This window comes from Psammomys obesus, unplaced genomic scaffold, assembly GCF_907164565.1.
Source record: "Psammomys obesus unplaced genomic scaffold, mPsaObe1.curated_primary_1811, whole genome shotgun sequence".
Taxonomy (NCBI): domain Eukaryota; kingdom Metazoa; phylum Chordata; class Mammalia; order Rodentia; family Muridae; genus Psammomys; species Psammomys obesus.
Genome location: NW_026585587.1, coordinates 6,716,787 through 6,729,999, shown reverse-complemented (window position 1 = coordinate 6,729,999; position 13,213 = coordinate 6,716,787). Strand labels below are relative to the sequence as shown.

The 13,213-nt window shown below is 39.9% G+C and overlaps 1 protein-coding gene across 1 annotated transcript in view; it reads right to left on the bottom strand.

Moving 5' to 3' along the window:
• The window catches only part of Dnah14 (dynein axonemal heavy chain 14), a 248,159-nt gene that overhangs the window by 117,152 nt on the left and 117,794 nt on the right, over positions 1-13,213 (bottom strand). The window contains 5 exon segments of the mRNA XM_055609680.1: positions 2,983-3,072; positions 7,974-8,145; positions 10,328-10,404; positions 10,757-10,943; positions 12,197-12,265. Coding sequence (XP_055465655.1) covers positions 2,983-3,072; positions 7,974-8,145; positions 10,328-10,404; positions 10,757-10,943; positions 12,197-12,265 — 595 coding nt within the window.

Below are 13,213 nucleotides of genomic sequence, written 5' to 3'. Positions count from 1 at the left end.
AAGAAGAAGAAGAAGAAGAAGAAGAAGAAGAAGAAGAAGAAGAAGAAAAACCAGGTTGCTCATGTACACACAAACTCTAGTGCTCACTCGCCATTCCCACAATCATGCTCAAATGAGTGACATCTGCTGATGCTCAGCAAAAAGGTGACGCTGGACCAGCCGTCATTACAGACACAAGAATAGGTTAGTTAGAACTGACACCAGGGTACTGCCCCTTTACCAATTCTCATCATTCACATTTAAAAAAATATTACCACTGTAAAAATCAGCCACTCAATCTCAGGTGCAGAAGATCAATTGAAGAAATTGATACCAGTCAAAGAAAATGTTAAATCTAAAAAGTTCCTGACATAAAACATCCAAGAAAATTGGGACACTATAAAAGACCAATCCTAAGAATAATGGGAAAGGAAGGAGGACTTTACTACCAGTTCCAAGGCACAGAAAATATTTCAATAAAATGATAGAAGAAAACCTCCCCAACCTGGAGAGAGGCCTATAGACATGGAAGAAACTTACAGAACACCAAGTAGATTGGACCAGAAATGAAAACCTCCTGCCACATAATATTAAAAACATTAAATGCACAGAACAAAGAATGAATGTTAAAAGCCACAAGGGGAAAAAAAAAAAGCCATGTAACATATAAAGGCAGACCTATGAGAATTACACCTGACTCTTCAAAGGAGAATCTAAAAGCCAAAAAGGCCTGGTCAGATGCCTTGCAGTCTCTGTGGGGATCACACATGTCAGCACAGACTACAATACCAAGCAAAACTTTTAAACACCATAGATGGAGAAAACAAAATATTCCATGACAAAATAAAATTTAAACAATATCCACAAATCCAGCCCTACAAAAGATATTATAAGAAAAACTCCAACCCAAGAAGGTTAACTAAACCCAATGCAACCCAGAAATTAAGTAAGTCCCACACCAGCAAAACCAAAAGACCCCCCCCCCACACACACACATACACACACGCTACTGCCACCAACATCAAAATAATAGGAATTAGCAATCATTGGTCATTAATATTTCTCAACATCAATGAACTCAATTCCCCAATAAAAAGACACAAACCAACAGAATGAATGCAAAAACAAAATCTATCATTCTCCTGTATACGAAAAAACGCACCTCAGCAACAAAGATAGAATTACCTCAGATTAAAGGGCTGGAAAAAATTTTCCCAAGCAAATGGACCCAAGAAGCAAGCTGCAGTAGCTAGCCATCCTAATATCTAATAAAAAAAAAGAGTTTCAACCAAAATTAATCCAAAGACACAGGGAGGTAAACTATACTCATCAAAGGAAAAATCCACAAAGATGACATCTCAATTCTGAACATCCTTGCCCTAAATGCACGGGCACTCACATTTAGTAAAAGAAACATCACTAAAGCTTAAATCGCACATCAAACCCCACACATTAATAGTGGGAGACTTTAACACCCCACTCTCACCAATGGACAGGTCATCCAGACAGAAACTAAACATAGAAATAATGAAACTAATAGATGTCATAAATCAAATGGACCTAACAGATATTTACAGAACATTTTACTCAAACACAAAAGAATATACCTTTCTTCTCAGTACCTCATGGACCTTTCTCCAAAATTGAGCATATAGTTGGTCACAAAGCAAGCATCAACAGATATAAGAAAACTGAAATAACCTCTTCTATCTTATCAGACCACCATAGTCTAAAGCTGGACCTCAACAACAACAGAAAGCCTACAAACATATGGAAACTGAACAACTCTCTACTCAATGGCTACAGGGTCAGAGGAAAAAAAAATTGAAGACTTTCTAGAATTCAATGAAAATGAAGGCACAACATATGGAAACTTATGGGACTCAATGAAAACAATGCTAAGGTTAGTGTTCATAGCATTAATCGCCTTCATAAAGAATTGGAGCATCCTCATACTGGCAACTTAAAGCACACCTGAAAGCTCTAGAACAAAAAGAAGCAAAAACACACAAGAGGAGTAGATGGCAGGAAATAATCAAACTCAGGGATCAATAAATTAGAAACAAAAGGAACAATACAAAGAATCAATGAAAACACGAGTTGGTTGAGAAAAATCAACAAGATAGAGAAACCCTTAGCCAAACTAACTAAAAGGCAGAGAGACAGTATCCAAATCTACAAAAACAGCAATGAAAAGGGGGACATAACAGACACCAAGGAAATCCAAAAAGTCTTAGGTCTTACTTCAAAAGGCTGTACTCCACAAAATTGGGAAATCTAAATGAAATGGATGATTTTTTGATGACACTACTTATCAAATTTAAATGAAGATCAGGTCAACATTACCAAACTCATTCTATGAAGCCACCCAAAGACCCAACAAAGAAAGAGAATGTCAGACCAATCTCCCTTATGAACATTGATGCAAAAATACTCAATAAAATACTCACAAACCAAATCAACAACACATAAAAACCATCATCCACCATGATCAAGTAGGCTTTATCCCAGGGATGGAAGGATGGTTCAATATATAAAAATCCCATCAATGTAATCTACCAAATAAACAAACTGAAAGAAGAAACCCACATTATAATCTCATTAGATTCTGTAAACGCCTTTGACAAAATCCAACACCCCCTTATGATAAAAGGTTGGAGAGATCGGGGACTCAAGCCACATACCTAGTGTTTGTAAAAATATACAACTTACATTCACAGCCAGGCAGAACAGGAAGTATAAAGACTGGATAGCAACAGGGTACAGGCTATTTTACAATATACCTGTAGGGCTCTGACAAGCATATAGTATTGGATAGGAGTAAAAATATCAATTCAACATGCTAAATAAAGGTGAGATACAAAGTCTAGGAAATACTTAATATGCTACTGTACCTCAAAGAACACCACAGCTGCTCTCTATTGTTCTTACTGTGTTTTCCCATTTGATCCTACTGCCTGAAATCCAGGTAAAGAATCTGCTGACATGCCATTCCATACTCACCTGAAGTTGATGATAAAATTGTATGATCTTTTCTTTCTGAGGTGACCAGTGTTGAAAGCCTAATTGTTCTGTTGCAATAGCGATTGCTTTCTAAAAAGATATAAATATATTAATTTAAAGTGTATTCAGCCTGAGTATGTATGTATGTATGTATGTATATATGTATGTATGTATGTATGTATCTATCTATCTATCTATCTATCTATCTATCTATCTATCTATCATTTATCTATGTATCTATGCACTTATTTACCTATTACAGCCTTGGGATTAGAATCCAGGGCCTTGCACAAACTAGCTTAATGTTCTACCACTGTGCCACACCCACAGCCCAAACCCTTAAATTGTAATCCTTTACAACCTCTTAGTTATTTATTAATTATTGCAGTTTATAAGAGTATTTCTTTATTTTTTTAGTCTACCAATTTCATTGAGAATAATGAAAGCTACCATTTTTTTTCTCACCAGAAATATGTAACACACAGAAAATTTTATGTGCATGTACCTTTGGTACAAATTCACAAACCCTCCCCTCAGACCAGGAATCCTCACTTGCAGATTTATTAATATACCAAATCATATACACAAAACAACAAAAATGAACTCAGCATGTGGTGTTTATGTCGGTGCATATATTTATAACAATAATAAAGAAAAAGAGGCCATCAATTTAAGAGGGAGTTATGTGGGACATATGAGGCACTGGAGGAAAGAAAGGAAAGTGAGGAGTGGTGATGTACTTACATTTTAATTAAAAATATATTTTTAAAAGGGGCTGGAGAGACGGATCAGAGGTGAAGAGCCACAGTCTGCTCTTTCAGAGGACCTGAGTTCAATTCCCAGCAACAACGTGGTGGCTCACAACCATCTATAATAAGATCTGGTGCCCTCTTCTAGTGTGCAAGTATACATGCAGGCAAAACATTGTATATATAATAAATAAATAAATCTTTAAAAATATTTTAAAAGTCGCTACAAGTATTCATTTACCCTACATTAAAATAAAACGTAAAAGGTGATTCTAATCACCATTATGGTAGCTTTTAATTTTGTAATAATGTTTAGGGAATGTTTTAAGACATTAAATCAAACTGATAAGATTGTAAACATGATTTAGTTCCTTAAAATATCTAAAACAGAAAAAAAAAAGAACAAAACCAAAACAACAACAACAAAAAGGTCTGGGAAACCATGTTTTCTTCTAAAGCAGAGTTTATCTCCAGGTAGAGACAACTGGTCAGCATGTCTCCCATCCACTCCTTGCATCTCTATAATGAAGAAGGACAGAGAAGACACTACGCCACTGTACAGGACTACACAGTTGAAAACGGCAGCTCCTAGGTGAGACTGAGTGTTTAAAAGAACCTCACCAACAGAGCTGGATGAGGCTGCTCACCTAAAGCTCCAACCTCAAGCAGTTGAGTCCTTGCGACATTGAGCTGGGTCCAGGGAAGAAATTCCAGGCATAGAATCAGGATCGTATGAGATGCCAATGGGTCACACAGTTATGGTTATTAAGAGATGTCTGGACAACTCTTCCCTACTGGCTACATATCTTAACAGAGTTCTTACTTTGGATCGCTTTTGAATAAATCTATAATCTTGCCCTAAGTTATTCAGAACCATATGTGATAATCCTTGGAGGAAGTTAAAAAGAAAGGGGGGAAGAGAGGAAGGGAGAGAGAAGAAAATTTAAAAGTGGATAAAGAAAGCAGAATTCAAAAGTAAGAGAAATAGCTTAATTTATACCAGATAAAACAAACTTTCAGTCAGAATGAGTAAGCATGTATGATAAAAGGTCAGTTCAGCAAGGTTAAACAATAGGCATAAAGATATTTGTGCCCAATATTGCTGTCTCTAAAACTATAGCATAAATGCCGACTAACTTCAAGGGCGAGGTACGCTCCAACACAGCGACTGTGCAGGACTTTAACATCCTACTTTCAGCAATGAGCACAAAAACTCAGAGGAAGTGAACAAAGAAATGCCAGAGTCAACCTGTACCCTTGACCACAGGTCCCAGCACATGGCAAACTCTCCACATAGGTCTTATAGCTGACCATAAAATAAGCATCAGCAGATTAAAACAAGAGAAACTGAAACCTCACCACGGATCATTTTGACCACAACAGCATAAAATTAGAAAGTAGCCACAAGAGACACTTTGGATACTAAACCAACCCAGGAAGTGAAACAACAGGGTCAGAACAGCCCAGGGGCTGTGTGAATGCACGTGCCAGACAGGGGGCGGGGCATCAGAAGACAACTTGAGGGAGTTACTTCTCTTTTGCTTTCACTGGTAAGATCAGGATCAAACTCAAGTGGTCAGGCTTGATTGCAAGCGTCTCACCTGCTGAACCATCTCGCCAGACAAGAAATTATAAAATTTATTGAGACAAATGATAATGGCAGCACAGTTGGCCGTAAGAAAAAACATTAAATAAATGCAGAAAAAATAAAAATAACGATTAAAAATACAAATGATGACAAAAGTTTTAAATCAGTATGTGTGCAGGGTACATGTGTAGGGAGGGTGTGTGCGTGTGTTCATGTGTACACACTCATGTGGAAGGCAGAAGACAAACTTGGGGTTTGTCCTCAGAAGTGTTGTTCACCTCTCTTGAGACAGGGTCTCTCCTTGGCTGGAGGTCACTAAGTTACTCCAATGACTGGCCAGTGAGTCTCAGGGCCTCCTGTTCCCACCTCTCTAGCAGTGGATTTTAAATATATGCCACCATGCCTAGATTTTTATGTGACTGTGAAGGATCAAACCCAAGTCTTCAGGCTTACAAGGCAAGCACTTTATCAACTGAGCTCTAAAGTTAAAAAGAATCTTCTTTATCTTTAGCTAGATAAAGAAATTAGAAAAATTATTTCAATAAAACTAGAGACCAAAAAGAAGACATTATGATAAATGCCACAACCATAAAGAGGATCATTAGATAAAACTATGAGCAATTGCATGCCAACAAATAAGAAAAACAAGTGAACAAATTTCTGAACATATATAGCTTACCAAGACTGACTAAAGAAAAATGAGATGCCCGAGGAAAGCCATTAAAATAAAGGATGAGATTGAATTAATAATAATATGTTTCTCATTAAAGAAAAGCTCAGGACCAGATGGCTCCCCCACTAAAGTCTATTAAGCATCTAAAGAATCAACACTAATTCTTTTCAAACTCTCTTTTTTTTTTTTTTAAATGTGAAGGGAAAGAACTCTTCCTAGTTCATTGTTTGGTTCCAGCAACATACAAACCACCACAACAGAGAAAAATAAAGTTCAATATAGTTGAGAAATATATTTGCAAAAATCCTAAATAAAATACTAGAAAAATGAAACCCAGCAGCACATTCCAAAGTTGGTTCACCTGTTGAGATTCACTCCCGAGATGCAAGATGCTCGTTCTACAGTACAGAAAACAGCGAACATCCTCACATTACTAGGACAAGGGACAAAGCTGTTACCCCCATAGTCATTTGGGGTAAAAAAAGAATTTGCTTGGAGAAATTTCTAGTCTTATGAATTTCCATTAGTAAGAAAAAAAACTAAATGAATAATAATAATAATAAAAATTTCTAAAAAAGATAGCTCCAGAAGAAGACAGAAAAATATTTCAAACATTAAAAGATGCAGCAAGGCATTTGGAAGCAGAGGCATATTAAATCAAACCCTGGCTAGTTAAGAAACAAAGTGTTAGATAAGACTTCGAGGTAGTCTGAGAAAGAAAGCCCACATTAGGAGATTATGTAACGGGAATAATCTCAAAAGCATGAAATTGAAAGACTCGTAGGAGTGTTTTTCCAATTCTGTACCAATATATTCTAAGATGTGAAATGCAAGTGTCTGCCTAGCTGAACAGGGCAGTTTTAAGGAGAAGCACAGTGATTAAGATTCACTTACTTTTCAGGCCACAGAGAACAATTATGATCATATATCTACTCTGAATGGTTTTTAAGAGAAATTCCTGTGATCCTTTCTACATTAACTATGGTCATGTTTGCCTCATGCTTCATATGTGCTAAAACACAGTATGTTTGTAACTTGTAATTGTTGCATCATGTTAATTACATAGCCTACTGATATATTAAAAACAGCTGTAAAGCTGTTTCTATTGAACTTCCTGAAATAACTAATCAACAAAAAAATACCCGTCAAGTCAGGGCCAAGTCTGGAGAGTCTGGAAGGCTTAGAGATAGGAAGCAGCAGAGGCAGAAAGATAAGGGAGAACAGGAGCAAGTAGAGGCAGGAAGGGCAGAACACGCTGGAAGGATGACCTGCAAGCCAGGTGGAGGAAGCACATTTTTGTCAAAATAATTTTGATTCTGTAGTTAAGGCAATACCAACTGAACACTGGCTTTGCTCATGTTTTAGGGAAGCAACTTGGGACGCCTTGTGGAAACACATAAATTTTCCCAAGAAGAGGGAGTAATCACTGTGATATTACAGTGAAACAGAGTGCCTTCACTTAAGAAGATGTAGCCCATGGGTAGCTCAGCCTGCATGTGGGTGTCCCAGTAAGGGGAGCAGGGGCTGTCTCTGACATGGACTCAGTTGCTGGCTTTTTGATCACCTCCTCCTGGTGAGGTGGCCTAACTAGGCCACAGAGAAAGAGGATCCAGGCAGTCCTGATGAGACCTGATAGGCTAGGGTGTGATAGTAGGGAAGGAAGACCTCTCTGCTATCAGTGGACTAGGGAAGCGACATGGCAGGGAAGGAAGGAAAGGAGGGAGGGGAGGACCAGGAGGAGATGAGAAAAAGAGTACTCAGCACACAGCACTCCAATGCGCTGGCTGTTCTTTCCATGAGTCTCAGTGTGCTTAAGACTCCTTCCCTTCCCCCGGGAAAGCTATGCCTGCAAGGGCTTTTATGCCATCATCCTGTAATGTTCTCCATATGAGTATAGAGCATTTCCGAAAAGCCGTTGTATTTAAAGCCACACCTCTTTCACCTGCAAATGACCTGGCAGTGTTTCCCATGGTCCAATTACCTCCAAGGCAAAGTGATGCACTTTTGAAACTGTTATTCCAGGAAAAACATCTTCTATGATCTTTTCAAAAGTCGGGACATCTTCAGGAAGAAGCTTTGATAAAGTAGCTTCTTGAATGGCCTCAATGATGACCAGGGATTCCTCATTTTCTGAGAGATTCTTGCTGGCGCCACTGCAGCAGTGGAAGAAACAGACATGAATGATCAGAAACCTGCCCTGCGGATGCTAATCACAGCTCGTGAGCATTTTTCTTGTCTTTTATTTTTATCATACTTTCTAAAAATGTTGAGATTATAATAGAATTGCATCATTTCTGAAGTTCCCCTTTCCTCCCTCCAAAACCTCCCATGCCTTTGCTTGCTACATAAAAGCTTTGGGAAATTCCTCTAAGGAATACAAGGGAGGAAGCTGCCTGTATAGGGAGGAAAAACTACATCTCCCCAGAGATATACTCGGTTCTTAATCCTCAGAATCGCCAAATACTCTCTCTTTAACATGGTAAAGAAATGAGATTTCCCTGATGGTAATATATATATATAAAATTCTTTTTTTTTCATTTAGGGAAGATTTTTATTGTATATTCAAAGTCTTTAAGGAAAAAAGGAATTTCTAAGTTATTTCTCCCTTGTTCTCCATTTTGTGAAAATGTAATTGTTGTATATGTTAAGTACACATGGACCTGTGTTTCACAGATAAGTTTACATGAGTGTATAATGCACATATAATCTACAATAGTAAACATACGCACATATACCCATACTATGTAATGTATGTTGAGGTTGTCCTTCCCATAGCCCTTCTCTCCTTTCGGTTAGTCCCCTTCACTCTTCTACAGGGTTTTGCGTCTACTTTTATGTCATATAATGCACATAATTTTATGCATCTATGTGAAGTCTAAGAACTACAAATGAAAGAAAGTATGCCGTTTGTCTTTCTTTCTGAGATTGGCCCCTGCTTGCCTGATTGGACTTGAACCATGCCCTGATTTTCAAGAGGAGTTTGCCCTAGACCACCCAGGTCTGAATGTGACCACCGTTACATGCAGCATGAGCCGCAACTACTGTCTGTCCTAGTTTGCCATATTTTCAGGTCCACAGAATTCATTTTGAACTTTTCCTTATATGGTCACCTTTAAGTTGTTTGAGATAAGTACAGCTTTATGTATTACAAATACTATAATATTTTCTTTTGTCAATTCTAGATTTTTTTAAAAATGTGTATGCATGCTTTGCCTGCATGTGTATCTGTGTGGGGGTGTCAGATTCCATGGAACTGTAGTTACAGACAGTTGTGAGCCACCACATAGGTGCTGGGAATTGAACCCAGGTCCTCTAGAAGAGCAGCCAGTTCTCTTAACCACTAAGCCATCTTTCCAACCCCTGTGGATTCTAGATTTTGAGTTTTGGTTTTAAAAGTCATATGAGGCCTGTGATAGGCAGTGTCAATTGTCAATTTAGTAGAATTTAGAATTTCTAGACTTAACTCTGCTAGGAAGACCCATTCTAAATGTGGGTGACCCCATCCTGTAGGGGTTCTGTAGTGGATGAAAAGGAGATGGGGAGCTGAGCTTCCTCAATGCAGACAAAATGCTCTCAGCCTCTTTAAGCTCCTGCAGCCACAACCCTTTTCTTCTTGGTCAGGAATTTTGCCATGGAAATGAGTAAATCACTAATAGAAGGCCCTAGGTTAATCCCCACCACGGGAGACGAGTCTGCTGTACTCCAGGAACACAGGAGACAATTTTCTCCTTCTGATGGTTTTTGGTTATTTTAGAGCTTGTCTTGGTAAGTGAAGTGGCACAGGGCGTCTATCTGACCGTCCTGCAGGTTGGTGCTGCTTTCCATTCTAAAGTGCCCTCTATAGGCACCAAGGTCTGTGGCGGCTCGAGTCCCTTACACAAAAGGCTATGTTTGTCCATCGTCTACACAACCTTCTCTCATAGCCTGAATCATCTCTAGATTACCCACAGTGCCTAATATGACATTCATACTGTATGACTAGCAATGCTCTGTTAATTACAGACGCAACAAGAAAAACTCCGTGCCTGTTTTACGCAGGTACATTTTATATTTCTCATTAAGTTATTTCTCTTCTAGATGGGCCCTTCATTTCTCTGGTATGTTTTATTACTCTTGAGTGACACACTTTTAAGAGAACGGGCTTTACTAAGGATCTGGAGCCCATGATCTGGTGCATTTTCCCCTTTGACCCTGCAAGCGGCTGGCAGTTCATCTTGCTGCAGTGCTCTGGCAGCCTCCTGCATTAGCTTGACCTCCTTACTTAAAGTTCCGGAAATCGTTAACACGGCGGTACAAGCTATCTGAACCTACCACTAAATCCAAAATTCAACTGACCGTTTATGTTCTTGTTTCTTCTTCTCTGACATTATTAACACTGTCTTCATGGTCTTCATGCCAAAATCATAATGATCCTAAAATACGGTATTCAAAATTTGAGTCACTCACAGTTCTCAAGGAAAACAAAATCATTTAAAACAATCACATAAGCATATACATTAGTAACTCTTTATATATTTTTATTTTTTTGGCTTTTTCAGGCAGTGTTTCTCTGTGCAGTCCTGGCTGTTCTGGAACTTAGTCTGTAGAACAGTCTGGCCTGAACTCATAGAAATCCACTTGCCTCTGCCTCCTGAGTGCTGGGATTAAAGGCGTGGGCTGCCACTACTGCCAGGCTTGTAGGCATGTATTCTAGAAAAGGAGGTATCTACACAAATCCAGAGACCCCAGTTATATTTATATATTTGGAGAGAGGCAGTTCCTCACCTGTGTTGAGAGCTGCTTGTCAGCTAAATCGTAAAGGTTAACTAGCTTTCCAGACAGTGATCTTGCACATTTGAAGCCAAATAAAAACAGAATTACTTCAATGATCATTTTATAGTGTGGCACCATCATCGCCACTGGGCGAAACAGAGATTTCAAGTTAGTCGGGAGCTCAACTCGACCTCTATATCTAGAGAGGAAAAGAAAAACAGCAACAACAATAATAAAAATCCCACCATGCTTTGCAAGTTTTCAAATTTGACAGTATGTTGCTTTGCTCCCAAATAATTCTATTGGCTTTTTGTGTGTTCCGTGTGTGAAAATTCATTTACAAGGTGGTTTTTACCGTTCATCCTGTGAACACGCTGGTCTATCAATCCCTGCGTCTCACCATAATGCCCACCTCAGCTCAGCCCTTCTGATTCCTTGGACTACTGCAGTGTTTGTTCAGATGTCTGACGAACCTAGCCTTAAATCCACAGGGCTGTGCAAGTGCCACAGGACAGAACTCATACATGGCCACTCTGAGGGCCAAGAACCTATGGCTGGACAGGTGACCAGCCCGGCGGAGCTGATCACAATTACTCTACGCACTATTAAACTGACTCTTCATGACTCATCTGTATAGATTACTGCATTTTTACCCTGAGAAGGCAGAGAGGCTTCTTTAACAGTTGATGGTGATGGACACAGAGACTGACCGCTGGTCAAGCTGCAGAGGATGAGAGGCTGCAGGGGATGAGAGGCTGCAGAGGGCTCAGCTAACGGTGGACATCAGTTATCACCCATCCCACCCCACCCCGCCAAGGCTTGGGGACCACTGTGGAAGAGCAGGTGGCATGACTGCCAGAAGCTGGGGTAGTCAGTGATGACAGCGAAGCAGTATTTTACAAGGTGCTCATGAGAGAAAAGGGAAAAAATATTCTTTTGAACTAATTTTCACATAAGGGTAACACAGAAAGTCAACAAAATTATTTTCGGGGGGGGGGGATGCCTATGGTTTTGAAAATCTGGACACAACAGGGAAGTTGAACCCATAAACTCCCGCTGGTTGTGACTGCATCGATGTTTTAAAACCTGTCTAAGATCAAACCAAATAAAATCCCATCATGGCCAGGGGAGGTGGCTACCGGGTCCCATGCCTGTTGGGGAAGGTATTGGGAATTGACAGCTGCTGTGGGAGGGAGACTTGGTTTTCTTTAATGGTGTGGCCCCTGGTAGGTTGACTTATGCTTCGCAGTTAATGTGGGTATAGAATGAGGGGTGGATCTAGGCACAGTTAGGGTGAGGGAGGTGAATATAAGCAAAATACAATTATAAAATTTTCAAAGAAATAGTTAAAAAAAAAAGAGTCTGGACAGTGAACCCCCCCCCCCCCCCCCGGTAAGAATAAAGAAAGGATTTTAGTCTGCGTTTACTCCCATTAGATTCATTAAAACTCACCGGGGATTGATGGTGATGAGCACTGCACAGGACATGTTGATGCGTATTTCCTTACCGTCCAGGAAAAACCTAAAAGGCGGTAAAGCATTCATCACTAAAATCACTCCTGCATATGCCCAAGGGTTTAACACTATAACAAATCAAGCGATTTTCTTATGGCTCCTTTGAATTTAAATCCAAACAAAACATACTTAAAACAACACTGAAGGAGGAAGAGGCTTATTCTGAGCCAAAGTTGAGTTCTACTGGGATCCAGGTATAGTTGATCGTACGTAACGATGACTGAGAAGCTTTTGGGACTGGATACCCGGTGGAAGGCACCCTCAGGTGAGCTGATTCACAGCAGGAAGAGACCCTGGGAAGGCTTCATGAGCTGAGCCTGGAACAGTGCTCCTAGCACAGAGCTCCTGCGTGGGACACAGCCCAGCCTCAGCCTCCCTTGCTCCAGTTACGACGTACTGGGACTCGATGCTGGAGAGACGACCAGGCACAGGCTGCTCTTCCTACAGACCCAGACTTGCTTCCCAGCACCCGTGTGGTGGCTCCCAGGGGTCTGTAATTTCAGTTTGAGGGGATTCGATGCCTGTCCTGCACAGACACGTATGTAGGCAAACACCCATAAAATAATAATAAAATCTCAAAAATTAAAAAAAAAAATTCTTGGGCACCTGTGAGGCATATGCTCTGCCAGTGTCCTGTCACTGGCTCCACTGCCAGGGACAATGGCAAGAGTGATATCTTACTGAACAGGGTAGTTAAAACATGAGAGACAGGAAAAATAGGACAAAGCCAGGATAGTACCTGGGTGCCATGTTTTGCTGAGGTTAACGCCCAGAGACGGGAGGTAAAATGTGGAGTTACTACGCCCCCTTCTTTATCCACAGACCTGTAAGCCCTGGTTACTAACAGTGAAATCCATCTGAATAAAGCCAGCGTTACCATCCAGCAGCATGAATTAGACATTTTACATCACTAAGGATCCATTTGTGTCCCTAAACTTGTAAGCTCCTAGATGCA